The sequence below is a fragment of the Pygoscelis adeliae genome, unplaced genomic scaffold (genome assembly GCF_000699105.1).
Source record: "Pygoscelis adeliae isolate BGI_AS28 unplaced genomic scaffold, ASM69910v1 Scaffold318, whole genome shotgun sequence".
NCBI classification, from domain to species: Eukaryota; Metazoa; Chordata; class Aves; order Sphenisciformes; family Spheniscidae; genus Pygoscelis; species Pygoscelis adeliae.
The window spans coordinates 1,913,944-1,927,713 of NW_008825430.1; the positions used below are offsets into that span (position 1 = coordinate 1,913,944).

At 38.4% G+C, this 13,770-nt stretch overlaps 1 protein-coding gene across 1 annotated transcript in view; it reads right to left on the minus strand.

The window, feature by feature from the left end:
• Positions 1 to 13,770, minus strand: part of TM6SF1 (transmembrane 6 superfamily member 1) — a 23,783-nt gene that overhangs the window by 7,295 nt on the left and 2,718 nt on the right. Inside the window, exons 3-9 of the mRNA XM_009330979.1 lie at positions 11,883 to 11,986; positions 10,432 to 10,529; positions 9,365 to 9,468; positions 8,397 to 8,479; positions 6,874 to 6,995; positions 2,104 to 2,208; positions 1 to 5 (exon numbers count right to left, since the gene is read on the minus strand). The exon at positions 1 to 5 is cut by the window's left edge and continues 94 nt beyond it. Of these exons, the coding sequence (XP_009329254.1) occupies positions 1 to 5; positions 2,104 to 2,208; positions 6,874 to 6,995; positions 8,397 to 8,479; positions 9,365 to 9,468; positions 10,432 to 10,529; positions 11,883 to 11,986 (621 nt within the window). The remainder of the gene's footprint in view (positions 6 to 2,103; positions 2,209 to 6,873; positions 6,996 to 8,396; positions 8,480 to 9,364; positions 9,469 to 10,431; positions 10,530 to 11,882; positions 11,987 to 13,770) is intronic.

A 13,770-nucleotide genomic window follows, 5' to 3' on the forward strand; every position in this document is an offset into this window, starting at 1 on the left:
GCAATCTAAGAAGAATTTTTAAAACTTCCTGTGAACAAAGTCTTTGTTCTAAAACAAGCTAACCTGATACCTGTTACCAGCCCTGAAGATTCGCTAGTGATCTGCAGCACTGCTACCCTGGAGGCTTGCTCAAAATCTCTTGCAAAGGTGATCCATTTGATCACCAATTAAAAAGCTGAAATGCAGCCTGCTCTCAGCTCCTGCTCAGAGGGTTTGCGAGGAAATGCTCACAGCCTGCTTTAAAGATTTTGACTGGAAAAGAATTCAGTCAGTTGGCTATGCTGTAGTAAAAGTATAAGTGCTATTGATTTGCTCTGATAAACAAGACTTTGATCCCAGCAAATAAACATTCCAATGGAAAATTGCTCGAACAGTGGAAACTTCAGATTAAGCACCCAATTTTAGGATAGCAAGCTATGGATGTAGTCCAGGAAAAGGGTTGCATTGTGGCAAGGTAGCAGTGGAGAGCAATGCAGAGAGACAGGTGTGACTTAAAAAAATAATAATTTTAAAGAGAGTAGCAAAGGAGAGATTATTGGACTTTTCATTCCTACAGAAAGAACAAAGTTCCCAATAAACATGGAGAGACCCAGTTGCAAAAGTAGTTCCTTTTCATAGTAGCCCTTAAAACTACTACAAAAAATACTATTCTAAAATGAGTTAGCAATCTGTGTCAACAGCTGTCACTAAGTGTTTTATGGCAAGGCATCGTTAATGCCTAAGCTACCGGACTGAACATTAAGTTTTGCACAACCTCATTTCATGTGTATTTGTTGTGTGACTTTGAGGGGGAAATGCAAAGATTTACAAACAGTGGATAGTCCTCCCTGTTGTTCTCCAACATGGGCATCCAAGAGGGAGGTCTGGGTGGGCTATAATGGATTATGTTTTATTAGCTTTTTCTCAAAATCATGGTTACTGCAGCTTACGCAGATGTTCAGTTGATCTCTGTATGTATAAGGCCAGTAAGCAGTTCCTGTTTGGTGAAGGACATGTAAGGAAATGACCACACTTTCAAAATCAACAAAATTCCTCTGAGAAATGAAGTGGGATTGCAGAACCAAGGTAGATGCTGGAGCATGAGATTAACATTTTGCACAGCGAAATTACAGGTAAAACAGCTGATTAACCTGCATCAGTGGTGCTCTGAAGTAGCATGATCTATAAGAAATTAAGCAGTCTGTGACAAGTTAGAAAAAAAAGTATTTTTTGAGGCAAGCATTCAGAGAAACAGCAGAAGATGAGAGAGTAATGTGAGCAGCAGAACTACAAAAGGACAGTCTGCGCTAGGTAAATAAAATGTTGCTTGGGTACTTATCGTCAGCTCTTACTTGAATTACTCTAGACAGGATCAGATCTACAAATCAAACAAGCAGGCGGTTGTCTAAGACACCTGAACGTTTGAGCTCTGTTCACTGAATGATATACAGCTTCCCTTCTGCTTAAAACGCTTTAGAGCTGGCAAAGGACTAGCTTTGCCTACTACTGGATTTATCTACTTCAAGCATTTTCAGTACTGATTCATTCTCTCAGAAATTTTAATTCAATCAACTATGCTTAAAAAGCAAACATTTCTTAAAAAAATCAGCTCTTGGTAAGTGGAAACAACATGTGTTGTCCAGGTAATGTGGGCAATTTATTTTTTTTCCAGGTGGAAATGTTCTCCTCTATCTCCTGCAGTGTAAATTAACTTGGTTTCCTATATGATTTTAACTCTGCATCTCTGTTTAGAAAAACATGAATACAGATTTAATTTAGTTGGTTTGTCTCCATGTTCTTGGACATAAATGTAACACCAGACCAATGAAAACAGTTTTAGGTTGTGTTGATCTGCACTTGGGATGCTATTTACTCTTGTGATTGTGCACCTACTTTCTTCTGAAAAACATACTTTACACAGGGCAAAATGGAGAAGCAAAGCACTGCTAATTATCATAAATAATAAAATTGTCCTTTATATATTTAAGGCCTATTCCAACCCTGAAAGTCACAGGATTTCCCTTTCCCAAAATGTGCATACTTTTTCACACAGACACAATGATTTCAAATTTAAAAGTTTGACTGAAAATTAGAGGCCAGAATATTAAAATATCTTCAACTTACCATGCCCCTAAATATGCAAAACCCCGTTGCTAGAATGAGGTATGCAGCTAACATTAAATCTATTGGTCTTCTTAAGAGTCCTTTCTTCTGGACTTCCTGAACCACCTGCAACACAGAACGTGTCACAGAACAAGTCTAGTAAGTACATCCCGGTTCCACATGACATGTATTTAACTCCAGATCAGTTGCTACAAGAAGGGTGAAGCGGTGAAACATTATGATAGAAGTGGTTAGTTCTCAGTTACATTACCCTATTTATCCGCTGATTTCAGAGACAGAAAGATTTCCACATCTAAAAAGGTGACTTCAGACTTCATAGGATGCAGTCAGGAAAATTAATCTGAATAAACTCCAGAAATGAATGGATTCAACTAAAGCCGTTTCCATACAGATTAGTTTACTTTCAAAGCAACCTAGATCAAATGAACACTACTAACTCTGAAATCACATAAGGCTTTAAAGCAGCATAACTAACTTCTTCAAAGTTGCATGTTTTGTTAATTGGAATGAAGTTGTTTTCCTGAATGTCCCTATGTAGAAAAGCTTTGGAAACGTAGGTTTGTCTCAAACATCTGAAGTTGAATCTAGTACACTTTGTAAAAGGATTGTTTGGAGGGACAGCATAATGAGAGTCCGTCTCATTATTGACAGTGAATGCTGGTTTTCAGCAGCCTGTGACTCTATGGAAATTAATGGAATATCACTGGCATGAAATAAAAGCTTTTCTGTGGCCAGCTGAGATCTCTGCTGCGTGAGCAAATGATATATCTTAATATGTAATGCAGAAATAGAGAATGAAGTGTGTGTGTGTGTGGAGCGTGTGGAAAATCCTCCTTTCATTCCAGGAAATAATTGTGTGTAATGCTACTACTCCTTTCATTCTTTTATTACTGTACGCTATGGGTTCCTCTGACAGGCACTGAAGCACTTCTCAGCATCTGGATCTGATCGGTTCTGTGCCTCCTTTCCTCAGCCTCAGAACAGGATCCCCCTGCTGCACCGCGTGGGCAGATGTGAGGGGTTCACTCTCCACGGTAGCAAAGGCCAGATAACATGGAAGATGGCTTGGAGGAACCAAAGTCATCTCTCTGCCTGCACAGTAAAACTTGCAAGACCCATGGAAATAATTCGAGGTACACTTTGAGCACTGTGTAGTCACAGACAAAATTATAAGCACATCAGAGCATCTGTTCAGAGGGAAACTTCTCCATTTATATGTGTTACTCATATCCTTTTCCTTTTTATTAGCTGTGTGTTGGCATGCAGACAGCAAAAGAAAAACTTAATTTCCTTCCTGTTATACACTTGTGGAATTGTCTCCACAGCACAAAACAATAATTAGGATGCAGAGGCACAGTTAAAAGCACTCAGGATCAAGATACTCACAATACTGGAGAACTGATCTTGCAAGCACAATTCCTGGGTAAGAATGGCAAGATCTGAATTGTAGCTTAACAAAAATAAGGCTATTTTAAACACATAGGCCATCCCTTTCATAAAACCATTTCTTTTTTCTTTTAAAGGATCTTTTTCAGGGGGGAAAAAGGTGACACCTTTGTTTTTCAAACACAAATAACAGGTCTGTTTTGGCAGTGTGGTGTCACTTCACAGTATTTGAAGTGCTAGTGTAGGAATGTTTATACTATTACCTGCAAAGAATGTCTATATTCTAATATTTATTCCTATGAAAGACAGAGGCCTCCCATGGCTGCTGAGTTGCAAGTCATTTTCAGATGTAGGCTACCTAAGGATGATGGAAAGTGAGGTTTGAAATATTTTCTTTCTGCTTTTGTCTAAGTATAAAGCATATATATATATGTATCGTTCTTCCTTTCCAAAGATATGCTAAGTGAATGTGCATATTTACTGTGATCACAAAGCTACAATAGAACTTCGTACTTAGAGGTTTTGGAGACAAAGCCAGTGTTAGTGGAAACCTTTGGTGCAGTACGAGTTTGCAAAATTGCCAAGGTACAGAAAACTCACACCTTTTTTTGCTCTATGCATACATTTATGCAAACAAAATGAAAATGCAAATCTTAAAAAAAAAAAAAAAAAAGCAGAAGCAAGAATTTGAAAGTCAGCATGCACTTTGCTGACAGACCTCAGCTACATAGTAATTCTGCCTTACCCTTCTTTTACACAGCAAAGTCACATCAATACATGCTAAAATGAATTACGTGTTAAGTACACTGGCCGAGTAGAGCTGACCTGCCACATGTTTCCCATTTATTGCAAACAACATTGAACTCTGCACAGATCTCGCCAACCCTGCTGTTTCTTTTGTGTAGCAAGGAAGTGTGTAGGCACGCTTTGCAATTTCTCTCACTTCCAGGAAAAAAGCTATTTTCCATAACTTCTGAGAGGCTCCTTGCACGATCAGTTTCAAGGAATCGGAGTAGTCTTGTGTGCTGTTCATAGAAGTCAGTCCCTTCAGAATTCAGTGCAAATCTGAATTTATGTGGATTAATTCTGTTAATGAATTTTAAATTACATTAAACTTTTCTGAGCTGATGTAGATAAATCTGCTGGGCTTTGTAAATATTGCAGCACAGCTTGGTTTGATTCTAAATGAGGGCATAACTCCATTCTTCTCCCATGCACCCACCTCTGTTAGAAAACACCCAAAACTTGATTACCTCTTCTCTGTCCCTACAGTGACTTTTTTTTTAACTAACTGGTTTATAATAATATTATAGCAATGAATACCGTGGCCAACAGAGTATACCCTGCCTCCATTGCTTTCATGTAAGTATTTTTCTATATACCTGCACTATCATGTTTAAAAGCATTATTATGTTTTCTTCCTAAAGCTTTTAATACCAGCTCTAAATAATGATAGCTAAAAAAAGTTCAATTTTACAGCTAATTGCAAGTGATCTATTGAAAGAGAACTAAATGTTTTCAGGACTTACAATTATTAGCTAACTGATTAGTAGCATTATACACAATTATTTCCTGGAAACAATACTTAATTTGGGACTGGGAGCGTTGTATAAAAAATAAGAAAAATTCATGAGGAGTCATGGTAAGACTTAAAGGCATTTTAAGGTATACAGTTATTGAACCCAGGTATTTATGCTTGGATATGGAGCATAAATTAGCTGTGAAGATGAAATACAACTTCTAAAAGAGAAATTACTTAGGAAGGGTAGGAGGCCCCTGTGAAAGGAATAAAGGCTTTTTCTACGACCTTCTGCACCAGGAAGTTTAGGCTTACAAGAAAGGATTCACTAAGAAGTGCAATGTTAAATTTTCAGACCACCAGCTTTTCATGCACTCTCTTTTTGAAATAGAATTTAAAAACTAAGTTTCTCTGCAATATATACCAAAGTAAAATATCAAACCTAGGTAAGCAGTTTAGCTCCTGATAAGCATAGGAGACATGGCTATATTTCAGCAAATATTACGTATTTTCTATAATAGCAGTTTCTGTGGTGGTCCCAGTACTGGGAAAACAAACTGAAACCTTCATCCATCCTCCATGCAAAGGATGTTCTCACTAATATATACAGCAAAAATCGCCATCACTACCTTTAACTACACTTAACTTCTCTACCCTGATGACTGAAGAATGTGGTTTTGGCTAGAATTAGTGACGCCTTTAAGTAAACCAGCTCAAATTGCTTTGGGATGGGACATGTGGTTTCCTATAAGCCTATGCAGGAGGGTAGAAGCGAGTTTGGCACCTGAAGTCTCCCCCAATTTGCCTTTCATAGGGATTTGCCCTAAAAGTGATTTTGTAGTGGTTCTTCAAACTTCAGGAGATATGAACATCTGTCTATACCCCTCTTTCCTACTGAAGAATCGTGGATGGATGGCTGAATGTTATCTTTCATACATTTCTTCCTTTCATACATTTCTGGGAAAAACTGTCAGTGCATCATCTGCTGTTGTTCTATGCCATAGGCTACGCCCCTTGCACACTGACTGCCTAGTAGCTACGGAATAGGAACTAACTCCTCCATCTGTGTCTGTTTTCAGTTACGGAATGAACCTGACTGAGACTCAGGAGCTCTTGTGATGCAAAAATATTAATTGATTATATTACAACTGGTATGGTGTGCTGTGGCAATAAACTGGCTTGCTTATAGCAACAAAGAGTTTAAGATCTGTTCTGTGCTTTGTACTGCAGGGATTTTTTTTATAACACAGTGCATAAACTATTGTTGCATTTTCTGATTGCTCTGTTAATCTTATTACAGCCCAACTAGTAAATTCAAAGGCAAAAGTCTAAAGAGTTTTAAGTAAACATCATTTTTACAGATTTTTTTATAAGTAAAAAGTGTGTAAATTTTCATATCATTTAATGTACAATGTCTTACGTCTAAAATCTAATACTGCAGAATGCACATGCAAAAAATCATTAAATTACATGAATTCTGTAAGTCATCTGCAGAAGAATACTTTCCTGCAGAGCTTCTATAAGGATTTTGTGGTGCTTTATGAAGCTGGTATATGTCAATATTTTCATCAGCTAAGAAATTGAAACAATCAGAAACTGCATAGATAGAGGGTAGTAACACAATTACACCTGAAAAGGAGTTCTTTACTCTAAACATGAGATTCTTTTGCTTTTTCTTTATCCCACCATAATGAAATGATCCTGCAGTATAGAATTTTTTACAGTGTCTACACAGCCTGGCAGCAATTGTTGTAACAGTGACAGTGCATTCCACACGCGCCGAGGGACTTATAAAACTCAGTAGAAACAGCAAGCATATTTCAGTTTTCCTAACAGTAGCCAACACTTAAATACAATAATGTTACCTTGACTGGAGCGTCATGAGTCACTGAAGGTTGGTTATAAATTCGGAACCCAGCCCATATGGGAAGGCAAATATATGGTACACTTAAGAAAAAAGCAGGACACACTTTTGTTCCGTATTTGCCTGTTAAAAAACAATTGTAAGATGTATGAGGATTTGTAAGCTGTGTTGCAGAAGAGTTAAAAAATATCCTATGTAAAATCAAACCTGAAGCAGCTATGGTAATGTAAACATAAGACATTAGAAATCGCTGTGAAAGCAACACACAAATCTTGTTGAAAATGGTGTGCTCAATAGTGGTAGAGTCACAGGTGACAGAGAGCCTATCAGCCATTTTGGAAATGAGGGGGGTTTTGAGTGGACGGGAAACCACCTCAGTCACTCTGCACTAGGTAATCCTATAGGATAGGACAGCTTTGAAATCTCTTAATGGAATCTGCTTTAAATAGAGACATCATTCTTTAAAAAAAAAAGGAAAAAAGGAATGCATCCATTTTTTAAGATCTGATATTGCATTTGTTTTCCAGCGTCCTGATTTCTCCTACAGGCCTGTACTAATATTTGAGGACAAAACATAAATTCAGAGAGCTATCCTCAGCCCAGGTAAATCGGAGAAAACCGTGTCTCTTATAGTGGCTACTCTCTTGTGTCAGAAAGGAAGGCAGAAGGCATGCCTTTGAGAACAAGTTTCTCAGCCTTCCCTAGAGGAAAGAGGAAGAGATTGTCACATTGAATCTGCTGACTGTTTTCTCTGTGGTGCGTGTGTATCTACAAAGGAGAGGACTGGACTGGCCCCAGGCTGCACCATGAATATTCCTCCTCTGTCATAAAAAGCGGGGCCATAGCGAGCTTTTTCTAAAGCTGACTACAGGATTTGGACACATGAACATTCTTCTCAGTTGAACACTTGTCAACTTTGCCTCAATTTAAGCTTTGCTAAAAAGGAAATCTTTAATTGAGGGGAGTGGCACTCTTAAAGGACCACCTGCCAGTAATAATGATGTAAAATTTTCTATTACAATTCTCAACCTCTAGCAGCACAGCTATGCACTGATTTATGTTAGAAATATAGGAATGTTAAATTTATTTTGAAAATAGAATAACTTCCAGATTTCACTTTTAAAGGTGATTTGGATGCCTCTTGTAAGCCGCTTGAAAGTCAGACTATTAAGTAAATTGGAAATCTTATGCAAAATAAGATTTATATTTTTGATACTAAGAGACAGTTCTTGTCTCATTGCTTAAATTAAACCTAGTTTGGATGAAAGCCTTATGGGTATAACAAGATACTTTTTTTTCCTTGAGAGCATTGAAATTGAAAGGGTTTTTTTCCCCTGGTCTCCATCTTCCCTTCCTCATATTTAAATTTTGAAATATCTTGCATGTCTTTCCTGATATTCCTAAAATCCCTTTTTCATATTATTACAGAGAGGAACCAATACTGCAGTAAAATATAGATAGCCTAATGCTGAATTTAGAAAATGTTTCATAGGAAAAAGTTAGTCGTATAAGTTATGTCCTTACCCACAATGTTTCCAGGCATAAAGACAATGATGCTCATGATAATGGAACCTAGCCAGTAGAGGCCAATGGTTCTATAGCTTTGTCTGTTTAAAAAAAGAAAAAAAAAAACATAATTATTGCAGCACCCATAAAAATCCCCTACCCCAAATCACCCTCAAATATTATACTAATTGCCATGGCTGTATCTTAATAAGTAAAGGTTTTAAAATCTGTACCACAAGTCAACAGTGGATTCTTGCCTTTGAGAGGGGGATATGGAGAAATCCTACATTCGTGTGTGGGAAGGTTATCACATGAACAGTACAGGATTTGTGCATACTCAGTTATTTGCTATTATGTTTCACTCATCTGAAGGCTGACTGCATGTTTTTGCACATCACAGGTTGTACAAGACTACAAAAGAATTAGTTAATAATTAATTTCGTTCTGTTAATGCGCCTATTACCAGCAGGTACATTAGCCTCTGGAATTTAAATACTTATTTTCTCAAACTCTTTATTCAACAGCACGAAATGTAAGAATCTCTAGAAATAACCATCTTCTCTTAAACTGCATGATACTCTCTAACACGGGTGAGAGATCATCATCATGCTAAGTAATGCATTATTCCTATCATAAATATGTTATATGGAAAAAAAATGTTTTTTCACACATGGTTTTAACATGCATCATCTTTAAGCTTTCCTTTTAACTAACACAAAGCATGCAGATGGACTATGCTCTCTGCTGCAGGGTGAAGACAACAGACTACAAGTCAAAGCATTTGCTGGGCTTATTCAGCTGAGAGAAAGGGTAACTTGGTGAGGGTACAATTCCTGAAAGTAATGAAATTTTAATAGCGTTGCTTTGGCCTAAGACATGAAACAGTCCTGAAAGGAAAATCTAAATACTGCATGGAAAAGAAAGTCCTTTGTAGGTTATATGAGAACGCAAGCAATGTAAACGGTACACAAATCAAAATGACTTACTCCCATGCAATAGCTGCCACCATCAACAGATACATCAGGTAATGCACGGAGCCATCCCAATAGCAGATCACATGGCCATACGCAGTGTTCAGATATGGTTCGCCCTAGGGAACATTTATTTTTAAAAAGGTACAGTGATTAGAGGAAGAATAACAAATAATTAAGAACAGCAGGAAACAATTTCAGAAAAGTAACTGATGTTCTTTCAATCCAGAGGTACAGTTTTTGACTGACAATACACGCTTCCAAGCACAAACCTGATTTAGGTAGGATCACGTATAATTAAATCAGCTCTATAGTTGCAAAATAGATGGAAGGGAAAACCCCTATGTATGACTGTCAGCATTTCTGCTACATTATGGAAATATTGCTTTTCCATATTTTAGTGATAAAAGGTACAAAATAAAGATACATTTAACATGGAACAAATAAAGATATATTTAGCAACCTAGAGATCTACAACAGTATTGAATATATTGATGATAATATATAACCCTGTAAGGTCCAACTCATTTCACGCTAAAGTTCATGGAATCTTTTCAATGACTTCAGTGACTTTCATATCAAGCTCTTACTGAGCTATTTTTGGTGGATGTTGATATTCAGCAGCCAACAGATTCTGCTGACTAGGCATCTGGCATCATCATTTTTTAACTCTAATTCCTTTTAGTAACGTGATTAGGCAAAAATAAAGGAGCAATATTGTTTCCTTCTTGGTAACACATTTAGGTACTGCAGTACCCATCTGCTCCTGAGTGCTGAGTATCTATGGCTTCCCGCAAACATGTACAGCCTATTCAATTCCCACAGAAGTTAATACAGAGCAGCATTACTTCAACTAAATGAAATAACGTCAGAGCTTGAAAGGTATGCTCTTTTTTCCAAATGAATCAGTGATTTCAAGTCAATGAGGGCTTTGTCCGTAACAATAATGAAACAGGTCAATGACCAAATTCAAGACGACCCTTTTGAATGTGTTAGTGGCTGGTTTTTTCTGTGACAAATACTATAACAAGCTATTTATAGTAAAGATTTTGTTTACATTTGTAAGCCAAACAATTGTTTACCTCTCTCAAGTAATGAGTCATGAATCCATCAATAATTCCATCCTGTTCCAGTCCAATTATTAGATTCACTACACTGGTAAAGGCAAATACAGCATAAACTGTAATAAGATAAAGGGAAAAGAATTAATAAATTAATAAAAGATTTGGAATCACACAGTTACTTCACAGTCCAATAAATTCAGTTGGGCAGATATCTACTGAACTAGATGCATCTACTCTGAGGTCACGGATATTTGACATACAATATGACTTTCCCACAGAGCTTAATATTTTTCAGTCAGTGGTTAGTCGACAAAGTTCTTAGGAATGTGAAATTCTGTAGAGCTGTAGGTACAGCCTCCATGGAAAGTCAGTGTCTGCAGAAAGGACTTTGTAGCCTTTCAAAAAATCTTGGTCACACAAAGCAGACAACCTTGAGCGTAGTCATCTCTTGGAAAGGGGAAAGGACAACCAAAAGGAGGCGGAGAGGGAAATGTGACTTGCTGTTTTTGGAGGTGAGCAAGGCAAACTGCATTAGCTACGGCAGTCCACAGGAGACCTATCTGGCAAGTTAGCGAGTCACTCCTTTGAGACAGGAAATTTATTTGCGGTAGGTTTATGTTATTTATTTCCTTTGACTTCAGCATGAACTGAGAGTTCCCGGCCTCACGTGGAACACTGGGGACAGACGCCTACGAGTTGTAATGAGGAGCAAGACAGAGGGCAAATACAGGTGGTTTGCACCCTGCTTTGCCTCTGGGCCCATCTTGCAAAGTTTCCAGCTCAAGGGAGCTGCTGGGCCAGCCGCAGGCACAACAGCAGTGTTCTTTCTTCTGGATTTTTGCTATAAGGTAATCTAGACCTAAGGTTTCCTTTTAAAAAGTAACCGATATCTCTATTGTTTTATGGCAAAGTACCAATATAGAAATGCTTGCGTGAGACTGCAGAGAGCCTGAGCCAGGAGTTGGGGAGGTTTCACAAAGGTGAGTTAACACAGAAACCTAACGAAAACGGGAGAATTAAGGAATTCAATCATAGGAAGATCCAAGTCATGGAGGCTGTTGATCCAAAATACCATAAAATCTGAAATGAGTCCACTCAGGATGAGACACACAAGAGATCTACTGTGGTGCCTAAGTCCTTCTACAAAGAGGATCTTGACAGAGCAGGTATGACCGTATTTCAAAACACTTTCACAGCCCAACTCGAGTGTTACTCTTACTCTTTTCAAATAGGAAACCTGGCTTGTCCCGAAGCTGGATCTCCTATTTGAGAAGAATAAAAAGGTTCAAAAGAAGCATTATTTCTCCTCCTTTTTCCCCAGTCTTTCTTTCCTTCTTGGCTCCTTAGCACCTCACCAGACTGGGTTCTGAAGCCACGCCTTAAATGTTCAATCTGAATAACCGTCATATATTCAACATTCATATAAATTAACGCTTTCTGAATTTAGCTTCATTGTTACCAAGACATACCATAAAACAGCGGGTCTTTTGGTGGTTTTCTTTTGACAAGAACACGAGCCAACAGAGCAATAAAAAACAGAACCAGCAATCCAACGGCAACGATTGCCCAGGAACTGTAACAGTATTAAAAAGAAAAAGAGTTTAAAAGAAAGCCAGAGAAAAAGACAGAATTTTGCTTCTTCAGCTTTTCTTATCAGCTATCCTCAAATGCACATGCTCTTAAAGTAACTTTTAATACTTTAAAAGGCTGTTTTTAAAGTCCATCGCACTGCCTGTCGTAGTATTTATTTTATAGTTTTGCAGAATTTATGTGCCTGTCTTTTTACATGTGATCATCTAAAAAAAGAAAATACGAAAATAGCTAGATAAACAACATATCCAGGAGTCTAGATTTGTCTGACTAAAATCAGTTTTCATACTGGTATCTGCAAAAATAAACAAAAACGATGGAAAACTTAAAGGCCAACGAGAGGTGAAAGTCACAAACACAGGGATTTCAAGGCCAAAAAGGATCATTAGGGACATTTAGTCTAACCTCAGCAATAAATTGTCTACTCAGGAAATTACATATTTGCACATAAAACACATCAGTCCCATGGCATAGGAGCGGCAGCGTGGAGTGCTTATGATGGATCTAGGTTTAATTTCCAGTTTTGGAAGTGCTACCAAAGGTCTCTCCAGCCCTATAAGGCAGGATCGCTTGGGGGGGGTCAGTAATCAACCCAGGTGGGCTCGGCAGAAACGACCTTTTCTTTGAAGACGGGGCTATAATGATAGTGCATGTAAAGTGGTGGTGGAGGAAAGCGCAAAAATCTTTGGCACAAAGCAAATTTGTCTCCTTCCCCAAGAAAACGCAAGTTAAGAAAATCTGTTTGAAATTGGTTTATAGCTCTAAGCGCATAAATGTATTTAGTTCTCTTTAAGACAGACTCTCCTTCTCAGTCTTCACTTTTGTGCTCGTATATGGGAAAAAAAGGAGGGGAAAGTCAGGCAAAGTCCAGAAGCGTAAGCGGAAAATATTTGGTACATGATTTTATACACAGTATCACTCTGTGCATCAAGAAAACAAACTGTGTACAAACAAATAATACTGTGACAATTTCAGCCTTAGTGAAACTTGACTTAAAATTATTGCAAAAAACCTGCAATATCAAATATTTCAGAATATATACACACATACTTTCTGACTCAGGATGAGCAGTACTAGCTTGCCGATTTATTTTATGGTTCGAATCTTCCGCTAATCTGTTTCCCCAGTGATGAATTCCTTCATGCCGTTACAGCTGTTAATATTGCAGCGACTTTTCACTGCGGTCTATCAATTTGAAATAAATATTGGCAATGAATCAAGTAAGTCAGCATGTGTTATTCAGCATTTCTCTAGCAGTGAGAAACAAAAAATTAAGTTATCGGCCAGAAGGAGGAAAATGAGGAAGGAACAGATGTAGCAAAGCCTTAAAAACATGCAGCAAATATTTGTGCAGTAAAGTGGCAAAACACCCCAGGCTGTGAGATCACGAAATACCACACGGACCTTTAGGTACATTGGTTTTTCCATGAGGAAAGACTTTTCTTTTCTAGACCTGCGGTTTATCCTGGGATCCTATTTTTTTGGCAGAGCGAGGGCACGTGGACATTTTCAGTTAAAACTCGCACGTCTTACGGGGTGCCTGAAGCGTGCGGCTCGGAGCTTTCCGAGGCCGGTGCGTTCTTCCGTTCGTTTTTGAGCGGAATTGGGTTCTGTTTGTGAACGCCCCGGCAGGGGAGCCGGCGGGAGGCCGCAGGGCCCCGGGACAGCCCCCGGCGCCCGCTGCCCCGGGCTTCAAGGCACGGTGCGGGCGCAGCTGCTGCGGGGGCAGGCGATACCCTCCGGGCTGGGTTGGCCGTTCGGCGGTAC